At 33.2% G+C, this 12,260-nt stretch overlaps 1 protein-coding gene across 1 annotated transcript in view; it reads right to left on the bottom strand.

Annotated features, from left to right (window-relative positions):
- Window positions 1–389: 389 nt before the first annotated feature.
- The window catches only part of DHX36 (DEAH-box helicase 36), a 55,053-nt gene continuing 43,182 nt past the window's right edge, over window positions 390–12,260 (bottom strand). Inside the window, exons 18-25 of the mRNA XM_035277810.3 lie at window positions 9,459–9,632; window positions 9,228–9,314; window positions 7,857–7,940; window positions 5,414–5,513; window positions 5,235–5,325; window positions 2,291–2,411; window positions 1,459–1,611; window positions 390–1,071 (exon numbers count right to left, since the gene is read on the bottom strand). Coding sequence (XP_035133701.2) covers window positions 886–1,071; window positions 1,459–1,611; window positions 2,291–2,411; window positions 5,235–5,325; window positions 5,414–5,513; window positions 7,857–7,940; window positions 9,228–9,314; window positions 9,459–9,632 — 996 coding nt within the window. The 3' untranslated portion in view covers window positions 390–885. The remainder of the gene's footprint in view (window positions 1,072–1,458; window positions 1,612–2,290; window positions 2,412–5,234; window positions 5,326–5,413; window positions 5,514–7,856; window positions 7,941–9,227; window positions 9,315–9,458; window positions 9,633–12,260) is intronic.

The following is a 12,260-nucleotide window of genomic DNA, read 5'->3' as shown; positions in this document are numbered from 1 at the left end:
TTATAACTAATACAATGTAAATACTACATAAATAGCTGCTAAAACTGTAAAGCTCAGACAACAAGGAAAAAAGGTCTGCACTTATTCAGTACAGATATAACCATTCATTTCTTTTTTCCAAATACCTTCTATGCATGGTTGCTTGAATCCACAGATGCAGAATGCATGGATATGGAGGGTCAACTGTATATTACATGTAAGGAAAGAGAGAGAGAAGCCAAGACACTGACTAAGTGACAGAGCTGAGACTGATTAAGAGACTCATGCTCTCAACTGCTGTATTATGCTGCACAGGGTAATGCGAAAAGGGTACAAGTTTTAAAAACAGTAAAAATATCAAATCAACCAAGCCAAAGGTGGAAATGTAGAAACCAATCCAAGAAGTTGGCTGAGATTTAACATGCTACATTTTATTAAATACTGGGCTTTATTACAACAAATTAAGTTACTTCAGATAGAAGTTTCATTTAAAAAAATGTGGCTGTGTTCAAATTTTTACTTGACACTGCTTTTGGATGAACATTCTATTTTTACTGGTGGTATCATCAGTCATTATGAGCAAAAAGATTAATTTTGTATAACAGAACAAAGAAATTTCTCAAGTGGTACAATACTCAATATATATATAAATATACTCCCAAAGAGTGGGCATGACCACAGCAGAGTATATGATTGGAGAACATATTGCTTTTATAGTATATATATGTATATATATAAAATAGCTCCATATAACATCAAGTCATGCACATTAAGTCTTTACTACTGAAGGTTTCCATCTTACACATGAAAACTGGTCAGGTCCCAGGGTTTGGTATCCAGCCAAAATTTAAACTATGACGGAGAATGGCTGTCAAATTGGCTTTTCAGACCACCCCTGAAAAGTTGTCAGCTGTAATATCCATCCTGCAATCGTGGTGGCAAGTTCCTGGGAGTTGCCTTTTCCTGTGTTTTGATCAAGTCAATAATAGCTGACAGTACTGCACAGTCTCTGGATTTAGTATCATTCCAGTCTACAGGATGAGGATTTTCAATTTTCTCTTGCAGAAGAATATCTAGTTCCTTTCTTAATTCCTAAGGTTAGAAAAATTACACATGTTCAACAAAGGCAGATATATTATCAAATAACATAATAAATGAAACTGATTTACCTGATACAAGGAGTTTCACAAGCAATGGCTCAAAAGCTAAAATATTTAGTGAGCAATCAACTAAAGTGTGGTTGTAAATGAACAACTGAAGTGCAATTAAAATTCACACTGCAATCACACTGAGCCATTTAGAATGGCTGCTTTGTTATCATCTCTAAAAACAATTCAGAAAAACCTGGAATCATTTTTTTCAAAATTATTTGCCCTGCTGAAATAGAGCAAGAAATGTTAATATACATAACATTTGGAACCAAAACACATGACCACATGCTAACATCTAGATTAAAAATAATTCCATAAAGTCAGTCACCTTAACAAGATGGGCAATTCTTGCTGGAGACTGAAATATAATCCACTCATCTACAGCAATAGTTTCCTGATCATTATCCTTCTGGATGGAAATATCACCTCCAAAGAACAAGAGACAGTATGGGGAAATCTCTGTGCAGTCATACAAGTATATCTGTAATAAAAATTAAAGTGAATTAATACTTTCTGGAGTCTGAGAAGATGACTATATAAATTCAACTATATTAATTAATGAATACCTCCCTTCTAAAATATTTAACCTGCTATTCTAATTAGATTAATTTGTAAGAAATACCATTTTAAATGAGCCATCTTCTTTATTCAGAGAACATAGGTATCTTATATTTTTGCTTCAAACTAAGCACTACTCTTTGAACAAAGTATTTTCTGAGTGACAAAAGCAAAACACTAATGTAGCTGGTTATTTTTACACAGTTTTTTATAAATCACCTCAAACTACTGTTCTAAAGAAAAAAATATAAACGGAATCTCCATATGCTGAACAATACTTATAAGGTATACTAACATGCTAGCAATATTCTCCACACAATATAAACTCCTGCAACCTAAAAAACATGCCAATATTTCTTGAAAGCAAGTTCTGAAAGAAAATTATGGAAATCAAGTAACTGTCCTAATTAAAATACAAAGATCCATCATTACAGACCTGAAAATAAAAAGTATAAGTTGTTTGAGGGAAAAAGTTACTCAGGTCACAGGAATAAGAGGCAACAAAAAAGAAAAATTTTGTACATAATTGTTAAAACTATACAATCATAAAAATACAATGAGACTGATAATCAGATCCTTAATTATTTTAAATGTTCACTTACACTGCTTGTTCTCATCTTTAGGTGATAGATAAGCCAGTTGTAGTGAAAGTCTGTTTGCTCCACATTAACAGATTTAGGATGAATAGCAACCAGTCCATCGGTTTTTGTGTAAACTTTGACCCTTTAAAAAAATTAAAATGCAGTTTGTTAAAAAGAAGTCTCCTAGAGAATTTTTTTTTAAAACTACTTAAAAAACTGATAGAAGGGCTTGGTAAAAACCAAACAAATCCCAGAATACAAAAAAACTCCAGAGAATAATTCAGCTTATTTTTGCAAAAAAAAAAAAACCATTTATATTTGAGGACAGAGCATAATTTTCTTAAAAATATATGAAAAAATGCTATCAAGTATGAATACTTTAAATCATGTAACTAATCTTCTTATTGCAGGTATAATAACTCAACATATTAGAAAACTGACAGAATATTATTTTCCTTAATAATGTATGCACACTATACCACTGAAGAATAAAGAACAAAACAAATATCTTAAATAAATTGATTCATACCAAAAGAGTCTATACATTTTACTATGACAATCATGATACAGATAAATAGTCCTTGATTAACAAAATAACTGTAAAATTTTGACTTAAAAATTTTACAAATGAATAAAAAATAAAAGTTAAGAATTCTGTTTAAATTCATGCTGACAGTTCTAATTCAATCTCACAATTCCTAGGTCTTTTTTTTTTGGATAGTCATATACATTTTATCTCAATTCATAAAAGTCTTTAACATTATTCAACAGGGAGATGTTTAATAATTTATTTTAAATAGTTAATTACCTATATTAAATAAAAGCATAAAAGCTAATAATTAACTAATGTTTCCTATTTGTTTTTAGGAGTGTCTCTTTTGAAGTTGTTCTTTTTTTTTTTTTTTTGAGTTCCCCTCTGTCACCCAGACTGCAGACTGGAGTGCAGTGGCCTCATCTCAGCTCACTACAGCCTCTGCCTCTGAGGTTCCAGAGATTCTCTTACCTCAGCCTCCCAGGTAGCTGGGATTACAGATATGCATTACCACCATGCCCAGCTAATTCTTGCATTTTTAGTAGAGATGGGGTTTCACCAGGTTGGCCAGGCTGGTCTGAAAGTCCTGACCTCAGGTGATCCACCCACCTCGGCCTCCCAAAGTGCTAGGATTACAGGTGTGAGCCACCATGCCTGGCCACTTTTGAAGTTCTAAGAATTCATAATACTTGTACCAAAATCATGAATCATAGTTATGAATACTTAGAATATGCATATATAAATAAATAAACCAGAAATTATTTTTTCTCACTTCAAGTCAATTTACCGATGCCATCTGCAACCCTGCATAACTAGAGCAAAAGTTGGCAATTTTTTTTTTTTGAGACAGGCTGGACTGCAGTAGCATGATCTCCTCTCACTATACAGTGGTGCAATCCTGACTCACTGCAACCTCTGCCTCCTGGACTCAAGTGATCTGCCAGCCTCAGCTTCCTAAAGTGCTAGGATTACAGGAGTGAGCCACTGTGCCTGGCCCAACAAATTTCCATACAGGACCAGATAGTTAATATTTTAGGGTCTATATTTGGGGCTCTATAATTTCTGTCACAAACATTTAACTCTGCTCGTGTACAAGGAAAGCAGAATAGACAACATGAAAAAAGAAATGGGCATGGCTGTGTTTCAACAAAAAAATGTACAAAAATAGGTTTTTGGCCTATAGGTCAAAATTTGCCGACTCCTAGTCTGGACCAAAACAAAGCACCAGTCCAAAGAAAGCTACATTTTTTCATAAAGCCCTCCCAAGATGGCAGGGAGGAAAATAAAATGAATTTCAGAGAGACTGTGTTAAGCTATCTGTAAAGTTAGGTATACATTAAAAAAAAATTGGTCAAGTATTGATTTTGAAAAAGTTACTTAGATCGCTTAAAATGTTAACACAACCACAATGATTACAATTAATCAGCTACCCATTACCTGTGTACTTGGAACAGGGTTTCTTGACTTTAGTACTATTGACACACTGTTAGGACATCCACAAGTATCTCCAGACACTGTCAAATGTCCCCTCTGGGGGCAAAATTACTCCAGTTGCCAACCATTGCCCAAGAACAATGTGTGCACTTTGGCCTATCTTTAAAGTCAATTTTTTTTCCTGTTTATAATCACAGAATGCCAACTTTCATTTAACATCAGTTTAAATATTTTACATGTTACTACACAATAAATTTTAATGCGCACCTATGAGGATGCATTACAGCATTATAAAACCGCAATTTCTCCATTGCTACTAAAAATCTGTATTGTTTACAATATAGCTGTTAGAAAACATTTGAAATTACTTCCTTAAGACAAGTCTATCATACTAAAAACTCACTCATCTATGCACTGGGTCAGTGACTATTTTTATGACTCAATATATAATTCTAATCCAGAGTGCCTTCCAAAATAGTAGTAGCTATCATACTATAGGTCATTTGTGACTCTGAGTTTCTCTGTATCCTTTAGCTAGAATGAGCTCATTCTAGCTCATCTTCACTGTTGTCTCAATTTACTACTAAGGACTACCTGTACATACATTATTATACTTTACTCTCAAAATAGTGAAATTACAATTTTATTCAAAGAGCTAAGTTACCCATTTTATAAGAGGAAAAAATTTCTGAAACAAAATCTACTCTAAGCATTCTCTATCCAGGAACTGGTATTTATTAGCAGGTTGGCTTTTCTAATATCTACGTTGGTATCGTGTTGTAGCATTCTTTGTGAATAAGGGGTGATCAGAGAAACAGTTCCAGGGTGTGTTATGAGGGGGAATACCATTGCTGAACACAGTTCACCTTCTTTGAAATGATTAAAAGAATATAACCAATATATAAGAACACATTTATAATATAAGCCTGGTTATATAAGAGGATTTCAAAAGTTTAAGGAGAGAATTACAAGTAATTCATAATAATCTTCAATGCTTACATTTTTCTTTTTTTACCCAAATTTGGTCGAATTTTAGCAACTTTGGGATATAAACCAGCACAGATGACAGCTTTAATTATCTTCTCATTATCTATGGGAGTTAGAAGGTAGAGGGAAAAAAGTAAAATACTGATACAACAGACAAAAGATACTTATTTACACTGTGTTTTCTGCTTTACCTGAATTTATATTAGATTCTGGATCTTTAGGATTTCTACTGCTTACAAATCCAGCTCCAAGAAGATGCTCAGCAAACTGTCCTTTCATATTATGCAGCATCTAGGGAGGAATGGTAGCAAATAGAACTAGAGTACCCCTCACACAATGCGGATATCAAACATACACTAATACATAAATTGAGTTGTAAGCTATCCCTGCTTTATGAAAACACTTTTGCAAACATGTCTTAAAGTAAGGGTTGGCAAACTACAAAAGCTGTTTTTGTCAATAAAATTTTACTGGAACACAGCCATACCCATTCATCTACATGTGGCTGCTTTTGCACTACAATGGCAGAGGTCAATGCTTGTAACTGAGATCATATGGCCTGTAAGCCTAAAATATTACCTCACTGTTCACAGAAAAAGTTTGCATGTTGTAAGGAATAACCACTGATGTTGAAGGATTACTCCATTTTGCAAAAGACTAACACAATTTTTAAAATTATTCTCCACCTCCATTTTAAAAATATATAGAAAAGCATAAAAAAAATCAACATCCATATTTCTATTACTGAGAATATGGTTATCAATGGCATGTAAGCTTAAGGTTTGTTTTTTGCTTTTTTGAGGAAAAAATGATACACGGCTTATTATAAACCATTCAAGTAATACAGAAAAGTACTTCCCTTGTCTAAATAGAATAAACAAGATTGCAGACACCCACTAAGCATATACACTGATAGAAGAAATGTACCCTAATAATGGAATCATAATACAGAAATAATTAATTTTATTAATAAAATAATAAATTAACTTTAGTTCAATTTAAAGAAAAGTTAAATAGAAATGAAAGTGAATGACCAGATGAATCTTATTTTCATAATCACAAGAAACATTTCCTAAGGAATTCCTATTAGATATTATGCAACATAAAGTTGGTTATATTTAAGTATATATCCCTTGTATGAAAGATGTGACTTTGGTTTCCCCACCTAATTTTCATTATACCTAACCTTCTTAGACATCTGGTTTTTACTGCCATTATTTTATATTGTTCAGGATAATAATCTTGACATTCTATTGTGCATGTATAATTCCTACCACCATTTTATTAGCTCTATATTTAAATAATTCTAAAGTACACTACCAGCTGATTTAGCATGCACTTTCCATTCCTGAAATCTCAAATGTGGTTTCCCTTTTAATCAACAGCATCTCACCGTTAATGGGCTTTTCAAGAAGAGCTCAGGGGTATAGTATTTCTTGAGCATGTTGTTGAATGCTTGTTTTTCTTTACACCTGAATTCCTATCCTGACAGGACATGACCCTCTCGAACACTTGGATTCAGTTACGTTTTCATACTTCTGCTCATTTCATTTTTTCCATTTCAAAGAAATTTTCTTATATACGTCTCTAAATAAACATTCAATTACACAGGATTTCTATGTAGACACTAATATCTACTGTTCTCGTGATGGATCAGTCCTATCTTGTTGTTTTAAAGATTTTACTTACTGCTTTAATTTTCTTCTTTTTTTAGGTACATCCATAAACTGATTACTTCAAGCTTTTTTCCTATGGCAATAGCTCATTTTTAAGGAAGGTCCATTCTATTCTTTGTGATTTTCTTTTGAGTTTCAATTTGTTTTCTTAGCTCAGGAGTATTTTCATTCACTCTATTGGTTTATTCTCTAACCTTTGTTTTGCTGAATTCATATTCTTATTAGCTATTCCGTATTATGAAACAGTTGTAGGGTGTTTTCTATTGAAACACAGTATTCCATTCCTTTTTTTTTCTTTCAGAATTGTGGTGATCCTTTTTTTTCCATTTTGCTAGTGACCAGGCACTTCTGATTTGGTATGTTAGTTTTTTGTTTACTACTTTGTAGATGTTAAAGGTCCAGTATCAGGGTTCATGTCACATAGCTGGAGTGTATGTGTACTGGGAGAAGATGAGGATATTTCTATTCCCATTGGCTTCAAATCTCTAGTTCAGTGTAGTCTGAAATGTGATGGCATGCCCTCTTTATTTTCTTCTGTTTTACAAATTCTTGCCTGCAGTGTTTCACTATATTAAACCAGAAAACTTACAGACATATATCCTATTTGATACTTTTCAACAGATTTTAGGAGTGTTAGCAAAAATTCTCAGTTGAAATCATCAAAATGGCAACCAGAATGTGGGAATAGGAACAGAATTTGAATCTTACTGTGCTTTGCTGTTATACTCGAACTGCAGTTTCTTTTCTCTGCCATTAGGTATTTCTTATGTTGTTATACACCTTTACTTGTTCTGTTGCAGTTGATTTAAGAAGGATCCCCCATTATTTTGTGTGGATATACAAATATACACTATTTCTATCTATTTGACTTTTTGCTATATATCTAACTGTACAAAAGAGATACATATATTCTCTAATATAGCATATATGATAGTTATTGCAATACATTCACCATTACCTGCAGTGTGTTTGAAGACAGAAAATATTCCCAGCAATAGTCCTTTTCGTATCTGAAACCACGTCGCCTAGCTTCTTCCCAGCCCTATCGGGCAAAGAAATGAAGAATCTATATTGTTCCCCAAGACCAAGATGACTGTTGGTTTCCCTCTTTTAGTGAAAGCTTAACCTTTTTCTAATATTATTCTTTGTAAAAAATTCAAAGAATTTTATAATTGAAAAACTAAAAATACAGATACTCCCCATGATCCTAGTCCTTAAGAGATAACTACCACTAAAGTTCCAAAGCTTTATAAGATTAAGTATATATAGTAATATATTATTTATGTATTTTACACAAAATGGCATCCAAACTGTACATAATACACTAATCAAAAAGAGCACACTATCAAACTGACTTAAATGCTATTACAGATTTTCAAATTCACAAATTTTCTTTACAGTTTGCTTTTCATTAGAGGAGGGAAATGGGGAAAAAGGAAAGACAAGCTGAATGAGCTCAAAGAAAAAAACATGAACTTTCCCATAATATGCCATACGAAACAGAATGCAGAGCTAGAGAAAAAAAGATAACTGCCTCTAAAAACTAAATTACATTTAAATTTTACCAAGATAGGTGATAAATGTACACCTATACACCTGGCTTTTGGGAGCAGAAAATGTCTCCCTAATCTTAACTATGTAGATGATTATGATCCTCTATTAAATGTTAAATCTGAATATAGGGTAGTTTATTAATAATAAAGAGACTGTCAGGAGTGTTAACAAGCCAAAGATAAAAGGAAATTATTAAATACAAAATTTTAAAATAAACCATTTGTTCATTGTTACCAAAAACCACTATTTCCCCAAAAGAGTAAATGTAATGAGCTATTACAAAATTGAAAATGAATTACAACTTTTTTCAAATGTTCACTAAATTTAAACATTCTCAGCAATTTATTCCTCATACTTATGATAACACAGATTTTGTTTTTATGTTTCTTTTGAGATGGAGTCTCACTGTTACCCAGGCTGGAGTACAGTGGCATGATTTAAGCTCAATGCAACCTCCACGCACCCAGGGCTTCAAGCTATTCTCCTACCTCAGCCTCCTGAGTAGCTGGGATTACAGGCACCTGCCACCATGCCCACTAATTTTTCTATTTGTTGTAGAAACAGGGTTTTGCCATGTTAGCCAGCCTGGTCTCGATCTTCTGACCTCAGGTGATCCACCTTCCTCAGCCTCCCAAAGTGCTAGAATTACAGGTGTGAGCCACCATGCCCGGCCTTATGATAATATAGATTTCAAAGGTTAAATATGCTGTTATTCTATTATTTGCACTTCACTTGTATACACTGTCATAATCCGGAACAAGATTTTTTTTTTTACCTTAAATGCATTCACAACTGTTAAGTGATCACTTCTAGTATCCTTTGCCAATTCCTTTCTTCTTGCATCTGCAATCTTTTCTTTTCCCTTAAAAAACAGTAGACATAAGCAATTTAAATTCCACTGATGCTATAACAGAGAACAGCATTCTAATAAAACATTAATAAAAAATATATCTAAGCAACTCCTGTTCATATTTAAAATACTAGGTTTTATTTCCATTTTTCTTACCAATGGAATGACAAATGGATCTTTGAAACTGAGACTAGCAGCAATAGTGAGTACTGGGTCTAAACAGCAGAACAGAGCTCCAAAAAGAATCATTTTTCCAATATGTGGCTCAACGGGTAATCGTGCCAAGTGGACTCCAAGAGGTGTCAATTCTTCCTGTTTATCCAAAGCATTCTGTAAAAAAAGAGTGTGGGTTTAAAACAGACCATGTAGAGCATTACATTTAAAACAATTTTAGCTTGCTTTAAAAAGAATAACAACTCACTATTCTCTCTCCTAAGCCCAAATGCCCGAATACTGTTCAGTTTTAGTTTTCTCTACCAAAACATAAGTTGTGAGGTCAGCAAAGGTTACAAACTTATTTAAACAAAACCAAAATTAATGTACAACTTGGCTTTTCTGTGTTAAGAAATATCAGAAATGACAAACTTTCAGTTAAGTAAATAAAATCACTTAATAAAGTATAAAAGTTATAGGAAAACATAACAAAAACAAAAGACACACTATTATACATTTAGAATGAATAATGCATACTCTCTAGATTCTAGTAGTTTAGGTGACATGAGACAAAAGCAAAAGAAAAAGGACATATTTAAAACCCTAGAAAATGGGAGTGACTTCTGCTGATTCTCAAGGTCATCTGGTCCAACCAACCCACTGTGGATAGCTAGAAAAGTAGCCTGAAGATACCATGGAGTTAACAAAGAATTACAAGTCAAAGGGTTAGGGAATGACAGACATCTAGGGAGGTGAGTGTAAAGGTTGGAGCCTCTTTTCCTGGCAGAAAGGAACTTAAATCCTTGCTGATAAAAGCTACTCTCATCCCAAGCTTCAAATTTTTATCTACAAAGAATTCTGTAAACAGAATTTCCAGTGCACAATTAAAATAACTAGGCATACAGATGCAAACAAGAAAAAATAATAAAAGAACCCATAAGCATCCCATCAGACACAGATTTTTCCTTTTCTTAAAAGAGGTTTTTAAAAATAAGAATAATAAGGGTTTTTTTCTCCAAAAATGTCTGATGGGACATTTTTGGAGAAAAAAACCCTTATTATTCTTATTTTTAAAGACCTCTTTTAGAGAAAAGGAAATAAAATATAAATCCCTCAGTTTGTTTTCTGAACCTAGAAGACCTTGATGTCTAAATTTTACAAGGACATCTGAAGAAAACTAAATAAATATGAAAATAAAAAACAAAATAATGGCAAATTGAATGCTAGCAAGTTAGGTTTACTCCAAGAATAAAAATTTATTTAATATTTGAAACATCAATGTAACTGAATACATGAACCAACTAAAGAAGTCATACTATAATCTCATCAGAAGCAGAAGACAGTTGATAAAACTGATTATCCATATAGGATAAAAATTTCTTAGCAAACTTAACGTACTAAGAGCTTACACACGCACAACAAATCAACAAACATTATACTCTCAATGACTTGCTGATGGTTTTCCCTTTCAGAAGAACAAGAATACAAACTATCATATCACTTCTGCTCAACACTGTATTAAGGGTCCCAGAGACTTGAAAAAGAATGAATAAAATTGTAATTATTTAAAAATGTGACTGTATATGCAGAAAAAATCTACATAAAGTTATTCAAATAAGGGGACTTTACAGCATTAATGAATACAAAGTCAGTATTCAAAAAGCAATTTTATTTCTGTATTATCAGAAGCAAAAGATGAAATATTTAAAAGCAGAATCCAAAAATAACCACTAACCTAGAAGACTGGTGGTATTTTTGGATTCTGCTTTTAAATATTTGAAATCTAAATTATTTTAAATTTCAAAACATCTAAAGACACATAAAACCCAAACAAAGAAAACTCTAAAATACTGAGACTGAATGCCCAAATAAACAGAGGAATAGATGATGATCTTTTTGTTAAGACTCTATATTGTAAAGATGTCACTTCTCCTTAAACTGATTTATAAACTGAATTCAATCAAAATCACTCTCTCAAGATTCTCAAATGCATTTGGAAAAATTAAAGCACCAGAAAGGGCCAAGACACTCTGTTTTAAAAAAATATTTATTATTATTATTATTATTTAGAGATAGGGTCTTGTTCATGTCATCTGGGATGGAGCAGTGGCACAAGAACAGCTTACTGCAACCCTCAAACTCCTGGGCTCCTGCAATCCTCTAGAGTCAAGGTATTCTTCAAAAGAATGAAAGGGAGTCATCTGTTCTACCAGAAAGCAAGATTTATCATAAAGCTAGAGTAATAAGACAATGTGATACCAGCTCAGGAGAGAAATACAGGCCAACAGATGAGAAATATGACTAGAAACAGATATACAAATCCATAGACCTTGACCTATCAAAGACTGCAGAACAAGAAAAAAGAGATGAACTTTTCTGTAAATGGTGCTCAGTCAATGCTCTACATATGTAAAAAGTTTTATTTTTATCTCAACCCCAACACACATCAACTGCAGATGCATTATACACAAAAACAATAAAATTTTTAAAAATGTACCTTTATGACCTCAGGAAAAGACTTATTAAAGGGCAAAAAGCAATCACCTTTGAGACTGATATATCTGACTGCATTAAAATTAGAAATTTAGGCTAGGAGTGGTGGTTCACGCCTATAATCCCAACACTTTGGGAGGCTGAGGTGGGTGGATCACTTGAGGTCAGTAGTTCCAGACCAGTCTGGCCAACATGATGAAACCCCATCTCTACTAAAAGTGCAAAAATTAGCCAGGCGTGGTGGCAGGCACCTGAAACCCCAGCCACTTGGGAGGCTGAGGTAGGAGAAAAGCTTGAACCTGGGAGGCAAAG

Source organism: Callithrix jacchus, chromosome 17 (genome assembly GCF_049354715.1).
Source record: "Callithrix jacchus isolate 240 chromosome 17, calJac240_pri, whole genome shotgun sequence".
NCBI lineage: Eukaryota > Metazoa > Chordata > Mammalia > Primates > Cebidae > Callithrix > Callithrix jacchus.
Note: the sequence above shows the minus strand (reverse complement) of the source record. Positions and strands in the feature narration are given on the sequence as shown.